This window comes from Tamandua tetradactyla, chromosome X (genome assembly GCF_023851605.1).
Source record: "Tamandua tetradactyla isolate mTamTet1 chromosome X, mTamTet1.pri, whole genome shotgun sequence".
In the NCBI taxonomy this organism is placed as follows: domain Eukaryota; kingdom Metazoa; phylum Chordata; class Mammalia; order Pilosa; family Myrmecophagidae; genus Tamandua; species Tamandua tetradactyla.
Genome location: NC_135353.1, coordinates 113,889,198 through 113,911,713, shown reverse-complemented (window position 1 = coordinate 113,911,713; position 22,516 = coordinate 113,889,198). Strand labels below are relative to the sequence as shown.

General features: G+C 38.6%; 1 protein-coding gene across 1 annotated transcript in view; it reads right to left on the bottom strand.

The window, feature by feature from the left end:
* Positions 1-14,532: 14,532 nt before the first annotated feature.
* The window catches only part of ITIH6 (inter-alpha-trypsin inhibitor heavy chain family member 6), a 57,366-nt gene continuing 49,382 nt past the window's right edge, over positions 14,533-22,516 (bottom strand). The window contains 1 exon segment of the mRNA XM_077147011.1: positions 14,533-14,650. Coding sequence (XP_077003126.1) covers positions 14,533-14,650 — 118 coding nt within the window.

Genomic DNA, 22,516 nt, shown 5'->3' with positions numbered 1-22,516 from the left:
AACAGAAAAAAAATGTTTACAGGCCATACCCCTTACTGATCCTTTTCATTGATCACTAGCATTTCAAACTAAATCTATTTTAACATTTGTTCCCCCTATTATTTATTTTTATTCCATATGTTCCTCTCATCTGTTGACAAGGTAGATAAAAGGAGCATCAGACACAAGGTTTTCACAATCACACAGTCACATTGTGAAAGCTGTATCATTATACAATCATCATCAAGAAACATGGCTACGGGAACACAGTTCTACATTTTCAGGCAGTTCCCTCCAGCCTCTCCATTACATCTTGGATAACAAGGTGATATCTACTTAATGCATAAGAATAACCTCCAGGATAACCTTTCGACTCTGCTTGGAATCTCTCAGCCATTGACAATTTGTCTCATTTCACTCTTCCCCCTTTTGGTTGAGAAGGTTTTCTCAATCCCTTGGTGCTGAATCTCAGCTCATTCTAGGATTTCTGCCCCATGCTGCCAGGAAGGTCCATACCCCTTGTAGTCATGTCCCACGTAGACAGGGGGAGGGTGGTGAGTCTGCTTGCTGTTTTGGCTGGAGAGAGAGGCCACATCTGAGCAACAAAAGGGGTTCTCTTGGGGGTGACTCTTAGGCTTAATTTTAAGTAGGCTTGACCTATCCCCTGTGGGGTTAAGTTTCATATGTACAAACCCCAAGAGTGTGGGTTCAGCCTATACCTTTGGTTGTCCACACTGCTTGTGAGAATATCAAGAATTCAACTTGGGGAAATTGAGTTTTCCCTTGTTCTCACCATTCCCTGAAGGAGACTTTGCAAATACTTTTCCGCTCACTGATCAAATCACTCTGGGATTCATCAGGGCATCACCTGGACAAACCAACAAAATTTCATGTTCTAAACAAAGTTCCATGAACTTAAGGTGTTCAATCAACTATCTATATAAGTTATATTAGGAGATGCACTAGTCAAAGTATAGATTGGTACCAAATAAACATTTTTTGCTTTAGTCTCACATATTAGTTGAAATTTTAAAATATTAATTCCCATCTATTTTCAGCACCCTGCAGTAATGACATTCTTTTGTTCTTCCTCATGCAAAAACATTTTTTAAATTTGTACATTTAGTCACTATCATTATACACTCTAGGCATTCCTAGATTACACCATCTCAATCTTTATCGACTATATTTCTTTGCGATTTCAATTATGCCCCAGCCCTCCTTGCTCTATCATTCTCATATGCAGCTTCATGCAGTGTTTTAACATAATTGCATTACAGTTAGGTAAAATTGTGCTGTCCATTTCTGAGTTTTTATATTCAGTCCGGTTACACAATCTGTATCCCTTCAGCTCCAATTACCCAATATCTTACCCTATTTCTATCTCCTGATGGTCTCTGCTACCAAGGAAATATTCCAAGTTTATTCACTAATGTCAGTTCATATCAGTGAGACCATACAAATATTTGTCCTTTCATTTCTGGCTAATCACACTCAGCATAATGTCCTTAAAGTCCATTCATGTTGTTACATGCTTCGTAACTTTATTCTGTCTTACAGCTGCATAATATTCCATCTTATGTAAATGTCACAGTTTGTTTAGCCAACTGTCTGTTGATGGACATTTTGGCTGTTTCCATCTCTTCGTAATTGTTAATAATGTTGCTATAAACATTGATGTGTAAATGTCCATTTGTGTCCTTGACCTCGTATACTTTGAGTAGAGACAGCATATAAAGGGGTCCTGTTTTTTAATCCATTCTGCCAGACTATGTCTTTTGATTGGAGAGTTTAATCCATTAATATTCAGTGTTATTACTGCATGGGTAGTACTTTCTTCTATTTTGCCTTCTGGATTTTTTATGTCATATCTAATTTTCCTTCTTTTTACCTTTACTCATAGTCTTCCTTTCTACACTCTTCTCCACCCCTCTCTCTTCTGTCTTCGTATCTGTCTCTAGTGTTCCCTTTAGTATTTCTTTCAGAGCTGGTCTCTTGGTCACAAATTCTCTCAGTGATTTTTTGTCTGAAAATGTTTTAATTTCTCCCTCATTTTTGAAGGACAATTTTGCTGGATATAGAATTCTTGGTTGGCAGTTTTTCTCTTTTAATAATTTAAATATATCATCCCACTGTCTTCTCGCCTCCATGGTTTCTGCTGAGAGATCTGCACATAGTCTTATTGGGCTTCCCTTGTATGTGATGGATTGCTTTTCTCTTGCTGCTTTCAAGAGCCTCTCTTTCTCTTTGACCTCTGACATTCTGATTATTAAATGTCTTGGAGTATGTCTATTTGGATCTATTCTCTTTGGGGTACGCTGCACTTCTTGGATCTGTAATTTTAAGTCTTTCATAAGAGTTGGGAAATTTTCAGTGATAATTTCCTCCATTAGTTTTTCTCCTCGTTTTCCCTTCTCTTCTCCTTCTGGGACACCCACAACACGTATATTCATGTGCTTCATATTGTCTTTCAATTCCCTGAGTCCCTGGTCATATTTTTCCATTTTTTCCCCTATAGTTTCTGTTTCTTGTCGGATTTCGGATGTTCCGCCCTCCAGTTCAGAAATCCTATGTTCTGTCTCTTGAAATCTGCCATTGTAGTTTTCCATTGTTTTTTTCATCTCTTCTACTGTGCCTTTCATTCCCATAAGTTCTGTGATTTGTTTTTTCAGACTTTCAGTTTCTTCTTTTTGTTCTTTCCTTGCCTTCTTTATATCCTCCCTCAATTCATTGATTTGGTTTTTGATGAGGTTTCCCATGTCTGTTCGTACATTCTGAATTAATTGTTTCAGCTCCTGTATCTCATTCAAATTGTTGGTTTGTTCCTTTGACTTGGTCATATCTTCAATTTTCCTGGTGTGATTTGTTATTTTTTGCTGGCATCTAGGCATTTAATTACCCTAATTAGATTATTCTGGAGATTGCTTTAACTTCTTTTATCTAGGGTTTTCTTGCTGGATGAATTTGTTGTCTATGTGTTGTTTGACATTCTGTTCAGCTTTATCTGGACCTTTAGCCTAAGTTTTGTTTAACAAAGGAGAATTTTTCAGTTCTTGTTTTCTTGTTTCTTGCCCTGCTTGTGTGGTGCCTTTCCCCCACACACACTTAGGAGGGTCTACTTAGATATTATAGACCCCGGCCAGATTTTCCCAGACCAAACTGGCCTCCTATCAGGAGGAAAGAGTCACCTGCGTCGGTTTTCCCTGAGGGTGAGACCCAGCAAGTTGAAAGACTTTCCTGTGAAGTCTCTGGACTCTGTTTTTCTTATCCTGCCCAATATGTGGCGCTTGTCTGACTGCAGGTCCCACCAGCATAAGATGATGCAGTACCTTTACCTTTGGCAGACTCTCCCTGCTGGGGGCTTGGTGGAGACAGAGGAGAGGTTGTAGGTTGGTTTTAATGGCTTCAAATTACCAAGCCCTGGTGTGTGAATTCCTTGATGGAGGGATTCCACCTGGGTGGGGCTTCACCCCTCCCCTGGGGAAGGCACAACCTCCAGATAAGCCCCCCAAAGAGCTCACTTCCGCCTATGCATGGAGCAGTTGCAGCTTTAAAAGTCCTGCTGCTGTATCCAGAGGCAGTCAAGCCTTTGCAGATACACAGCCACAAAAACCTCTGTTTCCTTCTTTTTTTTCCCCTTTTTTCTGTCAGTCCTGCCCCCTTGGTGCCAGGACAAATATGAGCAACCTCCACTTTGATCAGGTTCACCTAAGCTGGGGGCCTATTTTTAGTAGTCAGAATTTGTTAATTAGTTCCACAATTGGCGTTTGATTGTGCCCAGTCCCTGCTGCTGGTAAAGTCCTTTCCTTTCCCCTCTGGGAAGCAGCCTGTGGGGGAGGGGCGCTGGCCGCTGCAGCTTGGGAACTCATGGTTCTGGGGGGTGCTCACAGCCATCCAGCTGGTCCAGACATGGGTACGCTGTGTGTCCTGTCACTATCGTGGCTCTGGGAGCTGTTCTGTACTGTTTCTGGTTATTTAGTAGTTGTTCTGGAGGACGAACTAAAATGTGCACATTGCTAAGCCTCCATCTTGGCCCGGAACCGCTCTCTCTCTCTTAACACCTTGCTTTCTGAGGGTGACCAGCCCAGCACTGAAGAGCTTCCTTGGACATGGGGTTTTCAGAGCTAAAACTTGGACAGTCCCAGGAAAACCAGAATGGTTGATCATTTTAGTTATTCAATTTTCACCTTCTCAGTGAGGTGAAAACCAACCACCACGTGTAAAAGAATGCACACTCCCTTCCCTACAATCTCTACTACCTTACCCTGCTCTATTTTTCATCCCAGATCTGTTTACTTTCAGTCTCCTCCCACTGTAACATAAGCTCACTTCTGTATCTCTAACATATAGAACATCACCTGAGACACAGCAAACAATAACCATTGTTGCATAAAATTCATCCAGTTTGCCTCTAGGAAGCATGTTTTTTCACTTGTTTGTTTAAATCACTGAACTTCAAGGATAGAAAAGCTTACCTAACTATGACAGCAGCTGGGAATCACTCACTCTTCCAGGTGCCTACTAACAAGCTTAGACCTGCTCATCATTTAATTACATTTGGTTTAAATTCTATTCTGTCTCTTTGAGTAGTTTATTTTGGCAATGCTACTTCTTTGATATCTTTGGTTTTCATCTCTTCCTCTAACCCCTATTGCCATTGCCCTCAATCAGACTTTATCAACTCTAGAGCACTAACTCTTACAACACACCAAACTCTTACACTTTTATTTGGTTCCAACTTCAGGGTATTTGTCTTAGTTAGTCCTTCTTTCCTGGAACATACTGCCCCAAGATTTGCCCATTTCTGGGCCCATCATTTTAATCTAGTCTCAACTACATTATTCCCACCTCAAGGAGGCTTTCCTTGACTGATCTAACTAGAGGAGTTCCAGCAGCCACTTTGGTGGGGGGAAACTAGGGAAGGATATTTTGTCCATGACTTCCAAAGATTTAAAAAGAAAAGAGAAGCTCAATCAAAGGTGTCTACATATATATTGCAACTTCTGTCAAACTATAAAATTCTTACTATCAACAAACGATAGGCTGGGGAGAAAAGATTACAATAAAAGTGACACGGTTAATGTAGACTCCATTCCCTGGTAACCTCTAACCTACCTTCTGTCTCTATGAATTTTCAAGTTTCATCCATAATGCAACATGTCTCAGAAAGTCATTCATTCTTATGGCCAAATAATATTCCATTGTATGTATATAACACATTTTGTTTAACTATTCTTCTGTTGATGGACCTCATGGGTTTTTTTTAGAGAAGTTGTAGATTTACAGAAAAATCATGCAGAAAATACAGCTTTGGCATGTATCCCCCTTTACACACACAGTTTTCCATACTAAATACTTTCCATTAGTGTGATATCTTTGTTACAATTGGTAAAACATTATTATTATAATAATACTAATTATAGTCCATAGTTTGAATTAAAGTTCATTGCTTGTGTTGTATAGTCCATGTTTTTTTTTATTTTTATTCTGGTAGTATACACACAACATAAAATTTCCCCGTAATCACATTCAAATATATTTAGTGGTGTTAATTACATTCACAATGTTGTGCTACTACCATCACCAACATCGATTACCAAAACTTTTCTGTCATCTCCAAACAAAAACTCTGTACAATTACATATTAACTCCCCATTCCCTAAACCCTCTCCAGAAACCAGACTGATATTCTAATTTCTGACTTTATGAATATGCTTGTTCTAATGATTCAGAGAAATGAGATCATGCAATATTTGTACTTTTGTGTCTGGCTTATTCCACTCAATGTGATATCTTTGAGGTTCATCTATGTTGCCACATGTATCATAACTTCATTCCTTTTTACAGCAGAGTAATATTCCATTGTATGTATATACCACATTATATTTATCCATTCCTCTGTTGATAGCCGTTGGGTTTCTTACATTTTTTTGCAAATGTGAATAATGCCACTATGAACATTGGTATGTCAATGTCTGTTCAAGTCACTGCTTTCAATTCTTCTGGATATGAACCTAGAAGTGGGATTGCCAGGTCATATGGTAAATCTATACTTTGCTTTTTGAGAAGCTGCCAAACTCTCTTTCACAGTGGCTGCACCATTTTCTTGACCACAAATGACCTAGTGTTACTATTTCTCCACATCCTCCCCAGCACAAATTATTTTCTGTTATTTTAATAATATCCATTCTAGTGTGTGTGAAATGGTACATCATTGTGGTTTTGATTTGTATTTTCCCAAAAGCTAGTGATGTTAAGCACCTTTTTCATGTGTTTATTGGATATTCATGTATCTTTGGAGAAATGCCTATAGCATTCTTTTGCCCATTTTGTGCTGTTTGTTTTTTGTTGTTGTTGTTGTTGAGTTGTACAATTTCATTATATGTTCTGGATATTAACACTTATTTGATATGTGGTTCTCAAATATTTTCTCCCATTCAGTGGGTTACTTTTTTATTTTCATGATGAAGCTTTTTGATGCAGAAAAGATTTTAAGTTTTATGACATCCCCCTTAACTCTTTTTCCTTATAGTGCTTGTGCTTAAGTCTAAAAAACCATTGTGTAACACGAGGTCCTTAAGAGGCTTCCTATGTTTCTTCTAGGAATTTTGTAATTGTAGTTTTGTTCTTATATTTAGGTTTTGATCAATTTCTGAGTTAATTTCTGAATATGATGTGAGGTAAAGGTCCATTTTCATTGTTTTCTGTATGGATATCCATTTTTCCTAGTACCATTTGTTGAAGAGACTGTTCTTTCCCCAGTGAGGTTGTCAAATGTGATTTGGCTGTAGATGCAAGGGTTTATTTATAAACATTCAATTCAATTCCATTTGTCTATAAGTATGCCCTTATTGCTGAACCTTATTGTTTTGATTATTGTCGCTTTTAAATCGGGAAGTGTGAGTCCTCCAATTTCATTCTTTTTTTACAAGGTGGTTTTGGCTATTCGGGGTCCTTACTCTTCCCTGTAGATATGATGGTAGGCTTTTCCACTTCTACAAAAAAAGATGTTAGAATTTTGATTGAGATTACACTGAATCTGTAAATTGCTTTGCATAGAATTGACATCTTAACAATATTTAGTTCTCCAATCTACAGACACAAAATATCCTCCATTTATTTAGGTCTTCTATTTCTTTTAGCAATATTTTGTAGTTTTCCATGCATAAGTCCTATACATCCTCAGTTAAATGTAGTCCTTGTTATTGATTCTCATAGATGCTATTTAAATAAAATGCTTATCTTGATTTTCCCTTCAGATTGTTCATTACTTGTGTATAGAAACATTAGTCATATTTGCATGTCGATCTTTTTAAAAAAAGTTTTATTGAAATATCTTCATGCACTATACAGTCTATCCAAAGTATACAATCAATCACCCACAATATCAGTGCTTATTTGTTTATTCCTCACCATGATCATTTTTAGAATATTTATATCACTCTAGGAAATGAAATAAAAAGAAAAAAGAAAAAACCATACATCCTATATTCTTTACCCCTTCCTCTCATTGACCACTAGTATTGAAATCTACCCAAACTTTTTTTTAAAGCCTTATCTCTCCATTTTTTATTTATTTTTGTCCTTATCTTTTTACTTATCTGTCCATACCCTGGATAAAGGGAGCATCAGCCACAAGGTTTTCACAATCACATGGTCACATTTTAAAAGCTATATACTTATGCAATTGTCTTCATGGATCTAGGCCACTGGAACACAGTTCAACAGTTTCAGGTACTTCTCTCTAGCAACTCCAATACACCATAAACTAAAAAGGGATATCTATATAATGTATTAAAATAACCTCCGGGATAGCCTCTCAACTCTATTTGAAATATCTCAGCCACTGACACTTTATTTTGTCTCATTTCTCTTTCCCCACTTTTGATGAAGAAAGTTTTCTCAATACTATGATGCTAGGTCCTGGCTCATCCCTGTGAGTCATGTTCCATGTTATCAGGGAGAGTTACACCCCTGGGAGTCATGTCCCATGTAGGTGAGAGAGCAGCGAGTTCATCTGCCATGTTGGCTTAGAGAGAGAGGCCACATCTGAGAAACAGAGCAGGTTCTCTGGTGGTGACAGTAAGGCATAATTGTAAGTAGGCTTAGCTTCTCCTTTGCAGGAATAAGCTACATAGAGGCAAAACCCAAGATCAAGGGCTAAATCTATTGAAATGTTTGTCCCCACTACTTGTGACAATATTGGGAATTCCCCAGATGAAGAAGTTTAATATTTCCTCCTTTCTCCCCAGTCACACAAGGGAACTTTGCAAATACTTTTTTTTTTAGTTCTCTACCCAAATTACTCTGCAATGTATCAGGGCATTACACTAACCTGTACGAACCAACAAGATCTCACTCCCTATTCATGATTCCATGAAGTTATGGTGTTTAAATAAACTGACCATCCAAGGTAAATTAGACAATGTGCTACCAAAATTATAAATTTTGCACCAAATAACATCTCTCCCTTTGGTCTCACACAGAAGTTGACGTTTTTTGGGTTTTTTTTTTTTTTTCCGCATAGGCAGGCACCGGGAATTGAACCCGGGTCTCCAGCATGGCAGGTAAGAACTCTACCACTGAGCCACTGTGGCCCACCCAGAAGCTGAAGTTTTAAAATATGGACCACATCGTCCTTTACCTTGTGTTCTGATTTACCTTAGTCCTATACAGATCAGCTTCTTTCATATTTCTAGTCAAAGTCTGATCACTTTTTCAACTTTTTAAATAGTTACTGTATGGGGTAATGCTGAAATTCATAGATTCAGAGATCTAACTCTGAGTCTCAGGTGTCACATAAATACCCAAAGTTTTAGGGAATGACCAGGTTATACATGCATAGCTCAGCATTTCAGAATTTAGAAATAACAGTTACAGTTTTGGGAAGAGATGTGACTGCTATAAGAGCTTACAATCTAGGAACCTTTACAATAGGCCCCAACCTGGTAACCCATGCTCTCAGCTTCAATTCTCTGAGTTTGTATATTATAGCTAATCCATATGAGTGAGGTATGATAATATTTGTCTTTTTGTTTCTGATATTTCATTCAACATCCTGCCCTCAAGGTTCATTAACCTAGTTTCATGCTTTACAACTTCATTTCTTCTTGCAGTTACTCAGTAGTCCACTGCATGTTTACACCACAGTTCCCCCTTCCATTCCTCAGTCTATGTATCCTTAAGCCACCTCCATCCATTGCAAATCCTGAACACTGCCACCATAAACATTATTGTGCAAATGTCCATCATGTCCCCACTTTGAGTTCCTCCAGATATATACCTAGTAACAGGGTTGCAGGATCATATGACAACCCCACCCCTAACCTCCTGTAGATCCTCTACACAGCCTTCCAGAGGGGCTGCACCTCTCCGTTTCCCTACTGACAGTAAATAAGAGTATCTCTTTCTCTGAATTTTCTCCAGCATTTGTATCACTCTGTTCATTTTTAAACAATTTTATTTGCACATTATACAATCCAACCTGAGTAAAAAAATCAGTGGTTCCTGGTGTAATCATATTGCTGTGCCTTCACCATCACAATCTATATGACATTTCATTTTTTTTTTCTGCAAAGAATCCTATATCCCCCATTTATTGACATTTAGTTTTGGCATATTACCTTTGTTACACTCAATGGAGGCATATTACAATGTTGCTGTTAAGTATAGACCTAGCTTGCATTGACTGTGTTTTTTCCCGTACACCATCCCATTTTCAACACCTTGCAATGTTCTTGCATGTTAATCTTGTAATGTGACACTTGGCTGAATTCATTTTTCAGCTCTAGAAACTTTGTTCTGAATTTTTTCAGGAGTTCCTAAATATAGTATCATGTCATCTGCAAATAGGGAGAGTTTGACTTTCTTTCCAATTTGGATGACTTTTATTACTTTTATTACCTATATGCTCTGGTTACAATTTCTAGTACAATGCTGAATAATAGGGGTAACAGTGCTTTCAATCTTTCACCATTGAGTATCATGTTAGCTGCCGTTTTCTCATATATGCTTTTTATCATGTTGAGGAAGTTTCCTTCTATTTTTAGGTTTATAAGTGTTCTTATCAAGAAGAGATACTGGATTATGTCAAATGACTTTCTGTATCGAGGTGACCATGTGTTTTTACCCTTCCTTCTATTAATGTATTTTATTACATTAATTCATTTTTTATGTTGAACCACCCTTGCATACTTGGAATAAATCCCACCTTATCACGGTGTACAATTCTTTTATGCTGTTGGCTGTGGCTACTAGTATTTTGTTGAGGATTTTTAAATCTCTATTCTTAAAGAATATTGGTCTGTGATTTCCTATTCTTATAGTATCTTTATCTGGCTTTGGTGTCAGGGTGATGTTGGCCTCATAGAATGAGTTAGAAAGTTTTCTGTTCTCTTCAAGTTTTTGAAGAGTTTGAGCAAGGTTGGTGTTTAATCTTCTTGAAAATGTGTTGTAACGTACGGTGAACACATCTCATTCTGGACTTTTTTTTTTTGGGTGGTTTTCAATTACTCATCCAATTTCTTCACTCATTATTGGTCTGATAAGGTCTTCTATTTCTTCTTGAGCTAATATAGGTAGTTTTCATGTTTCTAGGCATTTGTCCATTTCATTTAGGTTATCAAATTTGTTGGCATATAGTTGTGCATAGTATTCTTTGTAGAATGTCCCCATATTCATTTCTGAGTTTAGTTATTTGCATCATTTCTTTTTTTTTTTTTTTTGTCAATTTAGCTAAGGGGTTCTCAGCTTTATTACTCTTTTCCAAGAAGCAACTTTTGGTTTTGTTGATTCTTTAAATTATTTTTTAATCTCTATTTTGTTTGTGTCCATTCTAATCTTTGTTACTGCTTTCCTTCTGCTCACTTTGGGCTTCGTTTGTGCATAATCTAAGTTGTCTAGTTTGTTGTCATACAATTTATTTTGGTGTTTTTTAAAAAATATTTTTTATTGTAACCCACATACACAGATTCTTTTTTTTTTTTTTTTTTTTTTTTTTTTTTTTTTTAAAGGAAAGACAGAGAGAAGGAAGGAAGGATAGAAGGAAGGAAGGAAGGAAGAAAGGGAAACATTTTTAAACATTTTCTTGTTTTATTGTATTCTGTTTCTCCGTTTTTGTTACATGGGCTGGGGCCGGGAATCGAACCGAGGTCCTCTGGCATAGCAGGCAAGCACTTTGCCCGCTGAGCCACCGCGGCCCGCCCATACACAGATTCTTGACATACAAACATTCTTGATATGGTTACGATCAATGGCTCACAATATCATCATACAATTTTTTAAAATTTCTTCAGAGTCTTTGGTAATGGCTCCCCTCTTATTTCTGATTTTGTTTATTTGCATCCTCTCTTTTTTTTTTTCTTTGTTGGCCTTGCTAGTGGCCCATCAATTTTATTGATTTTCTCAAAAAACCAACTTTTGGTTTTATTTATTCTATTGTTCTTTTGTTCCCCCATTCACTTAACTCTGCTTTAATCTTTGTTATTTCTTTTCTATTTGCTTTGGGGTTAGTTTTCTGTTCTTTCTCAAGTTCCTCCAGATGAGCAATTAAGTCCTCAATTTTTGCTCTTTCTTCTTTTTTAATATAAGCATTAAAAAAATTATTGATAAAACCAAACAACATGCAAACAATCTTAACATATGAACATTCCATACTTGGTGTTTAATCAGTGGCTCACAATATCATCACATAGTTGTATATTCATCACCATGATAACTTCTTAGAACATTTGTGTCACTCCAGAAAATTAATATATGGCATATCATTGCCAAAATAAATTTATGGCAATAAATTTCCTTCTCAGCACAGCCTTTGCCACACACCATAAGTCCTGATATGCTATATTCTTGTTTTCTAGACAGCTACCAATTTCTCTTGCTATTTCTTCTTTGACCAATTCATCGTTTAAGAATCTGTTATTTAATCTCCATATATTTGTGAAAGTTCTTTTTCTTTGGTGGTTTTTTGTTTCAAGTTTCATTTCATGTGATCAGAAAAAGTGCTTTGAAAAATTTCAGTCTTTTAAAATTTGTAAAGATCTGTTTTGTGCCCCAGCATGTGATCTGTCCTGGAGAATTTTCCATGAGCACTAGAGAAGAATGTATATCCTGATGTTTTGAGGTGACACAACCTATATAGTCTATTAGGTCTAGTTCCTTTATCAAATTGCCTAAGTTCTCTATTTCCTCGTTGGTCCTCTGTCTGATTGCTCTGTCTATAGAGGAGAATGGTGTATTAAAGTCTCCTACTATTACTGTTGAAACATCTATTGCTCCCTTCAGTTTTGTCAGTATTTGTCTCATGTACTTTGGAGCTCCTTCACTGGGAGCTTAGACATTCATAATTATTTCTTCTTGGTGAATTGTCCCTTTTACTAATATATAGTGTCCTTCTTTGTCTCTTATGATGTCTTTACATTTAAAGTCTATTTGGTCTGACATTAGTATAGCTTTCCCTGTTTTCTTTTGGTTACATCTTGAGTGGAACATCTGTTTTCCATCCTTTCACTTTCAATCTATTTGTATCCTTGTGTCTAAGATGAGTCTCTTGTAAGCAGTATATAGCTGGATTATATATTTCTTAATCCATTTTTCCAATCCATATCTTTCAATTGGTAAGTTTAGTCTATTAACATTCAAAGTTGTTACAGTAAAATCACTTTCTGAATTCACCATATTATCCTTTGGATTTCATTTGTCAGACTTATATATTCTTTTCATTCTTTCTCTTTGTACCCTTTAAGTTATCTTTACCGGTACTCTTCAATTCTGTGCCCTCCACTAGACCTCTCTCTCCATCTTTTTTTTTTTTTTCAGCCAGCAGAACTCCCTTTAGTATTTCTTGAAGGGCTGATCTCTTGTTGACACATTCTCTTGGAATTTGTTTTTCTGTGAAAATTCTAATCTTTCCTTCACTTTTGAAGGAAAATGTGGCTGGGTACAGAATTCTTGGCTGAAAGTCTTTCTCTTTCATGATCTTAAATATATCATATCACTGCCTTCTCACCTCCAGAGTGCCAGTTGAGTAGTCTGAATCCAGTCTTATGGGGTTTTCCTTGTATGTAGTAGATTGTTTTGCTCTTGCCACTTTCAGGATTTTGTACTTCTCTTCAACATTTGGCAGACTGATTAGTATGTGTCTTAGGAAGTGTCCAAATTGGGTAGGTCTATTTGGAATTATTCTATTTGGTGTTTTTTGAGCTTCTTCAATTTGCATATTTATGTCTTTTATAACAATTGGGAAGATTCTCCCCATTTATCCTCAACTAATCTTCCTAGCCCTTTACTTTTCTCTTTCTGGGATGCTGATGATTCTTATATTTGCTCACTTCGTTTTATCCATCATTTCCCTGAGACCTAATTCAAATTTTCTCATCTGTTTTGTCATTTGCTCTTTTGAGTGTTCAAAATCAGTTGTCCTTTCTTCTACCTCACTTATTCTTTCTTCTGCCTCTTCAAATTTGCTGTTGTGTGTCTCTAGCATATTTTTTATTTTGTCTACAGCATCTTTAATTTCTGTGATATCTGATATTTTTCTATTTATTCATTCAAATTTCTCTTTATGTTCTTCAAGTGTCTTCTTGACCTACTTCTTGTCATTAAACCACCCCATTGATTTTATTTAGTAGAGTTATATGAACATCTTTGATTAGTTGTTCCAAAGTCTATGCCTCCCCTGCTATTTTAATTTGATCATTAAGCTGGGCTATATCTGTCTGCATCTTCATACAGTTAGTGATCTTCTGTTGCTTTCGCAGCAGGACTTGGCTGGGCACAACAGTACAATGACAGGTTGTGGCACAGGTTTAGGCATGGGTCGGCAATGCTACACTGGTGCCTGTGAGCATGGGGAGTGGGTCATGGGGCTGTGGATGTGTGGAGTGGGAGCCATGGAGGCGAGGTGCATCTGAGGCATGCCTCAGAGCACAAGAGAAAGGTGCAACATGTGGAACACAAAGATATGGTGTGGTGGGAGGTGGATGGGGGAGCTGTACGGATGTTTAGGGGTTGGTACATGGGGAGGATGTGGGTGGGCATGTGGAGCTTGTTGGTTGTGGATATCAGTGTGTGGGGTGCAGGGCACAGAAGTTGGGGTACAGGGAGGGTAGGGCTTGGGTGTATTCTTGCAAAGGAATTGGGGTCCATGGGGGCCTGGGTGCCTGTGTGTGAATGTGCAGGGGCATGGCACAGGACATGGAAGTTGTGGGATGTTAGTCCTGGCTGGTGATGTTGGGTGGGCCAGGCGCTGGCACGGGTAGGCAGGTGTGGGGGGGACTGGGGCGGGGGTGCCTGTGTGGGCAGGGTGAGGGCTTTATGGTACAAATGCATACATGAGCACCTTCCAGGTGTGGGAGAAAGGCAGTTATGCCAGGGAAGTGGTGCAAGGGTGTGCATGTGTGTGATATATGATGTTGGGGTGCCAGGTTCAAGAGGTCAGTGCTCGGATACATGGGTTCCCGGTGGGGAGGATGTGTCTGTGCATGGGTTTGGAAGGTGGGGCCTTGGTGTGCATGGGTCTCTGGGGCAGGGCCCTGGTGTGTGCACATATAGAGCTCATGAGCAGCAGGTTGGGGTTGTGCCTTCATGGGCGGTTGTATCATAGATGTGCAGGTCTGCACTTGCCCGGAGCTGGAGGGGAATTGTGGGAGTGGGTGCATCCACATACATGGATCTGGGGGGCCCAGACATTGATGTACGCATGTACAGAGTTTGATGGGACCAGGCATGGTGGCATCACTGTATGGGCTGAGGGCGGGTGTGGCCTGTGCATGAAGGTGAGTGCTTGCTACCTGGAATCGCATGTGACCACCTGTAGTGGGCAGGGACAGGGAAGTGAGGGTTGAGGGGCTGCACATGGATGTGTGGGTCTTTGGAAGGGTGGGGCAAGCCTGTGTGCTTGTATGGGAGAGGTATGTCAGGCTGGGACAGGTGTGCACACATGCGTGGGGTGGGTGTGTGGGATGGGGATGCATGGGTAAGGGCGCTGGGCTGGGGGGGCTGGGAGCATGGTGGGGTGCAGATAACATGGTTCAGGGGCCTGGGGTGTGGGTAGGGTTGTGGATTGCAGAGTGGGGGCAGTGAACCTGAGTGTAGTGCATTGAAGGAATGTGGCTTGGCTTACTTCCTGTCCCTGTCTCTCTGTCTGTGCACTCCTGAGGGCTCTGGGCCTCCATTTGAAAAGGGCTAGGCTGTTTGCACTAGCTGGATGGTCTCCAGTTCTCTGCATCTCAATTCTTCATCTTTTTCAAGCAGGGCCTGCCTATGTGGTGTAGAAGACCTTCTCAGGGCACTTACACCCTGGAGTCACTGTCCTGGTTGTTTTTCTGTCACTTCTCTATCTGTTCCTTGGAGCGGGGGTGAACTCAACATATCCTATTCTACCATCTTCCCAGAACTTGTCTTTAAATTCCCTTTTTAAAAGCTGTTCTATTTCTGTTATATTGCATTCTGGCAGCTTAACAAATGAATACACATCTCTACTCTGAAACCTCTCAGTTACTGAAACTTTATTTTGTCTCATTTTTCTCTTCTGCCTTTTGGTGAAGAAGACTTTCTCAATCCCATAATGCCAGGTCTTGGCTCATCACAGGAGTCCTGTACCTTGTTGCTAGGGAGATTTAAACCCCTGGGAGTCATGTCTCATGTAGGAGGGAGGGCAGTGAGTTCACCTGCCGAGTTGGCTTACAGAGAGAAGCCACACTTGAGCAACAAAAGAGGTTCTCTGGGGCTGACTCTTAGGCATAATTATAAGTAAGCAGAGCTTCTCTCTTGCAGGAATAAGGTTCATAAGGGCAAATCCCAAGATCAAGGGCTCAGCCTATTGAATTGGTTGTCCCCACTGCTTGTAAGAATATCAGAAATTCCCCAGATGGGGAAGCTTAATATTTCCTCCTTTCTCCCCAGTCCTTCAAGGGGATTTTGCAAATGGCATTTTATTCTCTGCTCAAATTATTCTGGGGTATATTGGAAACCACACTAACCTAGACAAACCAAGAAGATCTCTTTCCCTATTCAAAATTACATGTAGTTATGGTGTTCAACTAAACTGACCATGCAAGTTAAATTAGATAATATGCTACCAAAAATATAAATTTTGTACCAAATAAACATCTGTCCCTTTGATCTCCCTCAGAAATTGAAGTTTTAAAACATGGACCATATCATCCTTTACTCTATGATCCTATCCAGATCATCTTCATTCATATCTCTTGTGGAAGTCTGATCCCCTTTTCAACTTTCTTAACAGTTGCTTTCTGTGGTACTGTTGACTTTCATAGTTTCAGAGCTCAACTTCTGAGTCCCAGGTGTCACATAAATACCCGAAGTTTCAAGGAACAATCAGGTTATATACAAGTACCACAGTATCTCAGAATTTAAAAATAGCTATTACAACGCTGGAAGAAATGTGACTGCTGTGAGAGTTTACAACCTAGGGCCCTTTACAATAGTCCCCAACCTGATAACACAAGCTCTCAACTTCAATTCTCAGAGTTTGTATTTTATCTTTAGTCCATATGAGAGAGGCATGATAATATTTGTCTTTTTGTTTCTGACATTTCATTCAACATACTGTCTTTAAAGTTCATTCACCATGTTGCATGCCTCACAACTTCATGCCTTATTCCATCTGCTCAGTAGCCCATAGTATGTATACAATTCAGTTCTTCCTTCTATTCCTCAGTCTATTTACCTGAGGCCACCTCCACCTATTGTGAATCTCAACACTGCTGCCATAAACACCAGTGTGCAAATGTCCATTCGTCTCCCCACTCTCAGTTCCTCCAGTTATATACTTAGCACAGGGTTGTAGGATCATATGGAAAACCCACCCCTAGCCTCCTGGAACCACCACTCTGACCTCCAAGGGGCTGCACCTCTCAGCTTCCCTACCAACAGTGAATAGGTACATCTCTTTCTCCACATTTTCTCTAGCACTTGTTTCTCTCTGTTCATTTTTAAACAATTTTAGTCACACATCAGACAATACAAATGTGTTGGTTTGAAAGGATTATGTACCCTAGCAAAGCCATGTTTTAAACTCGATCCATCTTGTGGAGTCAGTCATTTCTTTTAATCCCTATTTAGTACTGTAGGTTGGAAACTTGATTAGATTATCTCCATGGAGTTGTGACATGCCCAGTTGTGTGTATTAACCTTTGATTAGAGGGAGATTAGACTCCATCCATTCCTGGTGGGTCTTGATTAGTTTACTGGAATCCTTTAAAAGAGGAAACATTTTGGAGAAAGCAAAAAAGCCACGAGATCCATGAAACAGAGAGCCCACACAGCCAGAGACCTTTGGAGATGAAGAGGGATTATACCCCTGGGGGAGCTTCATGAAACAAGAAGCCTGGGGAGAAAGCACATGTTCACCATGAGAGAAACCCTGAAGTTCAGAGAGAAGCCCTGAACTTCATCAGCCTTTCTTGAGTGAAGGTAACCTCCTGTTGGTTCCTTAATTTGAACATTTTTATCGACTTGCTTTAATTGGTACATTTTCACAGCCTTAAAACTGTAAACTTGCAACTTAATATATTCCCCCTTTTAAAACCCATTCTGTTTCTGGTATGTCACGTTCTGGCAGCTAGCAAACTAGAACACCAACCTAAGTTAATATCCATGCCTTCACCTCCGTAATATATAAGGAGACATTTCCTTTTCTTCCACAAAATATCCATATCACTACCCTATATGCCTCACTTGTTGACATTTAATTTTGGCACAATGCCTCTGTTACATTCATTGGAGGCATATTAGAATGTTACTGTGGACTATAGACCCTAGCTTGCATTGATTTTAGTTTTCCTGTATACCATTCTATTTTCAATACTTGCAATATTGACATTCAGTTGTTCTCCCTCATGCAAAAACATTCTTATATTTGTACATTTAATCACCATTATTATCTACTCTAGGCATTCTTAAGTTATGCTGTCTCAGTATTTATCCTCTGTCTTTCCTTCTGGCATCATACATGCCCCAACCTTCTTCCCTGAACCATACTCACACACAGCTTTATTCAGTGTACTTATATTATTGTGCTACCATTAGATAGTATTGTGCTACCCATTTCTGGATCTATAAAATCAATCCTTTTGCGCATTCTATATTCCTTCAGCACCAAATGCCCAATTTCTACTCTCTTTCTCTCTCTTGATGACCTGTATTCTTAACTTTAACTCTCAAAGTTCATTCATTAATGTTAGTTCATATTAGTGAGACCATACAGTATTTGTCCTTTTGTTTCTGGCTAATTTTACTTGAAATAATATCCTTAAGGTTCATCCATATTGTGATATGCTTCATAACTTTATTCTGCCTTACAGCTGTGTAATAGTCCATCATACTTATATACCAATTCATACTTATATGAATTGTTTAGCAGTTCATCCATTGATGGATGCTTGGGCTGTCTCCATCTCTTGGCAATCATAAATCATGCTGCTATAAGCATTGGTGTGCAAATAAACGAAAGGCCAATGGGTCCAGAACACTTCTGTTGGCTGGAAAGGCACATGGGAATGTCTACTTGCTTTCTCTCCTGGCTTCTCATTTCATAAGGATTCCCTGGGGGGTGTTCTTCTGCATCTCCAAAGATCTCTGTTTGTGTGGCTTTCTGGGCTCTAAAGATTTTTTCAATATGGTTCCTTCTGAAATGGCTCCAATAAGCAACCCCACTTCGAATGGTTGGAGACACATCTCCATGGAAACCATCTAATCTAAAGTTGCCACCCATAATTGAGTGGGTCACATCTCCATGGAAAAAATGAGAAAGCTATCACCTAGCAATATTGAGTGAGGATTAATGAACTTGGTATTTCTGGAGTACACAACAGATTCAAACCAGCACATTCCACTCTTTGGACCACAAAAAGAGATGTTGTTTTGAAATGGAAAATATATTCATTCCATCACAATATCACAAAGCGTTAAACCATTTCAGTAAAAATGTAAACACAACACCATGAGAAACAGTACAAAATCTCATCAGGTATGGTCTGTCCTAAGGCAAAATTCTCCTCTGACTCTGGACCTGTAAAGCTCAGAACACATTATCTGCTGCCAATATACAAAGGAGGGATAGTCATAAGATGCATATTTCCTTTCCACAGGGGGAAATTGGAAGGAACACGGGTTACCAGACCCAAGCAGTTCCAAAATATGCAGGGCAAACTATTAGATTTCAAAGTCTGAGAGTCATTTATCCTTAAGGCTTTAGAAAGTGGCAGTTCCATCCTTTCCAAGGACCTAAGCAATGGGTTGGTTTCTCTCCAAATGAAACCTTGGGGGGCACTGGGGAGACCACATTTTTCTCAGCTCCACCCTTTCCTAGCATCAGGGCAGCACTGGGGATCTCTCTCATCTCTGGGGCACACACTCAAACCCTCCAGAACAATGGGGTGGCAGCCAAGCTCTCCCCAAACCCCAAGAAATCTGCTCCACCCTCTCTGAGTCCTGGAGCACTGAAACTCCTGCCCTTTGCTTTTGGGGCAAACTCACCTTCTCCAACTGCTCTCCTGGGCTGGGGCTTCTTGCCTTCAGACCTTAGCTTCCATATTTCTGGCTTTGAAGTCAGTCACTTTTCTTTCAATCTGTCCCTTTTCTATTCCTTTTAGTCCAGACTGGCAGTGGTTCCATTTATACAGATACCACAATACTTTTGTTGGCTTTCTTTGCAGTACACTGGGATCATGCCCCTCAGACAAAAGAATTTCCACAAATCCTTTCTGGATAACTCCATCTCCAACAGTGGCTTTTTCTGAAATGGCTGACTGGATCCATGCTTGGTTATTCCTCATGTGGGGCACTGTTTTCTAGGGTCTTGCTTTCTGAATGCCTAGAATATTCCAGTACATCAGTTTCTGGTTTCTTTTACTTTTTTTTTTCATTTTTGCAATTTTAATTTTAACCAATACAATCATTATACAACAGTTTCTTTCAGTACAATTTGGCTTCAGTACAAAAACAGGTAACTTGATGAACAATTCAGGTTTTCAAAAATTAGTGATGTTTCAGGTACAGAGTTAATTAAAATTAAATTAAAATTAAATTTAGAATTGCACTTTCTGGTTAAAGAAAATCTGCAAGCATTAGAAATATAGTTACAATTCTATAACATATTTTTCTTATCGGGGGTTATATTGTTGGGGGAAAATATTTCAAAAAGACCAATAAAAGCAAAATATAATTTAATCATTCTTAGATCAATGGATTATCAGTGCATTATTCAACTTACTTTTCAATATGGGTCATACATAGTTGTTTCATCTTGAATATCTGTCATATTGCCATGGTTTTAAATATTGCCTCTGTAAACTCACTTGATTTTTCAAATGTGAATTTAAAGCAAAGCAATTCATGTGTATATTAGTAGTGCACACAACTTAAATAAAGGTAGTTAATGACAAGGAACAATGCTAAACCTTTTTGATTTTCAAGTTAAAATACAGCATTTTGCTTTTGAAGTCTGTTTAAACTGAGTGGTATAACTATTAATATAAAAATATAATGGAAACAAATGTATCTTTTATGCTTAGTTAGTAGCAAATCAACTCTTTGGGATTATAGCTAGAAAGCCTTCACCTTGATTATTATTCATCCAATTAAAAATTCCAGAACAATTACCATAATTCTGCTTAAAATCAAGCATGAAAGTTTGGTAGTCAAACACATTTGATTGTTGAATATCTCAAGAAGAAATTGACAAAGAGAAGATTATTGTATAATTAAGGCTAACTTTTAATTATAAGTCCTTTTTTCAAAACTTTTTTTAAACGTTTTTATTGTCTAGTCTAACATACATACAAAGCAAAGAAATAAAAAATCAATAGTTTTCCAAGCACTCTTCAACAAGTGGTTACAGGACAGATCGCAGAGATTGTCATGGGCTACCACACAATGTCTTCCCTTCTAGCTGCTCCAGAATATAGGAGGCTAGGGGGCTTAAATACTTTTTTATCATCACAATTGAGTTTGTTCCCTTCTTTTTTTGTAAACAATTCTGGTTTCTTTTTACCCAAGAGTTCAGTTCTCAACTTGTTTCTTTCTTATCGCATTTTTTTTTTATGATAAGCTGCAAGGAGAAACCCGGTGGCAATTTCCCAATTTAATTTGGAAATCTCTTCTGCTAAATATCCAAGTTCATGGCTTTTAAAATCTGCATTCCATCTAAAGCCAGCAGTCAATTTTGCCAGATTCTTTGCCACTTTAAAACAAGGATTGCTTTCCTTCCAGCTTGCAATAGCACATGCATCATTTCTGTCTAAGGCCTTATCACAGGTATCTTTAGAGTTCACATTTCTACCAATAGTCTCTTGAAAGCATTCTAGGCCTTCTTTATCAAGTTCCTCGCAACTCTTCCAGTATTTTCCCCTTATCCACTTAAAAAGCTATTCCAGGGTCATGGGTGGTTTAGTGGTAGAATCTTACCTTCCATGCAGGAGACCCAGGTTCAATTCCTTGGCCATGCACCCCCCCCAAAAAAAAAAGTTGTTCCAAAATGTTTGTTATTTGCAAACTGCAGCAGCACCCATTTTTGGTACCAAAATCTGTTTTAGTTTGCTAAAGTGACTGGAATGCAATACACCAGAAACAGAATGGCTTTTAAAAAGGGGAATTTATTAAATTGCAAGTTTACAGTTCTAAGGTCATGAAAATGTACAAACCAAGGCATACAGGAAAAAGTACTTTGATTCAAGAAAGGCTGATGGGTCCATAACCCGTCTGTCAGCTAGGAAAGCACGTGTCAATGTCTACTAGCTTTCTCTCCTGGCTTCTCATTTCTTAAGGATTCCCTGGGGGTGTTCTCCTTCTACATCACCAAAGATCTCTAGCTATTTGGGTCTCTCAGCTCTCAAATTTTTTTACAATATGATTCCCTTTTAAAGGGCTCCAGTAAGCAACCCCACTTTGAATGGTTGGAGACACATTTCCATGGAAACCATCTAATCAAAAGTTACCACTCATAATTGAGTGGGCCACATCTCCATGAAAACAATAAAAAAGATTCCACCCAGCAACATTGAATGAAGATTAAAGAACTTGGCATTTCTGGGGTACACGACAGAGTCAAACCAGCACATGGTGGGTGTGAGATGATATCTCATTGTGGTTTTGATTTGCATTTCCCTAATAGCCAGTGAAGTTGAGCATCTTTTCATGTGACTTTTAGCCATTTAGATTTCCTCTTCTCTAAAGTATTTGCTCATGTCTTTTGCCCATTTTAAAAATTGGGTTGTTTGTCTTTTAGTTGTTGAGTTGTAGAATCTCTTTATATATTCTGGATATTAAACCATTATCTGATATGTGTTTTCCAAATATTGTCTCCCATTGTGTAGGCCACCATTTTACTTTCTGATGCACAAAAGTGTTTAATTTTGAATAGATCCCATTTATTTATTTCTGTGTTCATTGATTGTGCTTTGGGTGTAAGGTCTAGGAAACCACCTCCTATGACAAGATTTGTAAGATATTTCCCTACATTTTCTTCTAAAAGTTTATGGTCTTAACGCTAATGTTTAGGTCTTTGAATCATTTT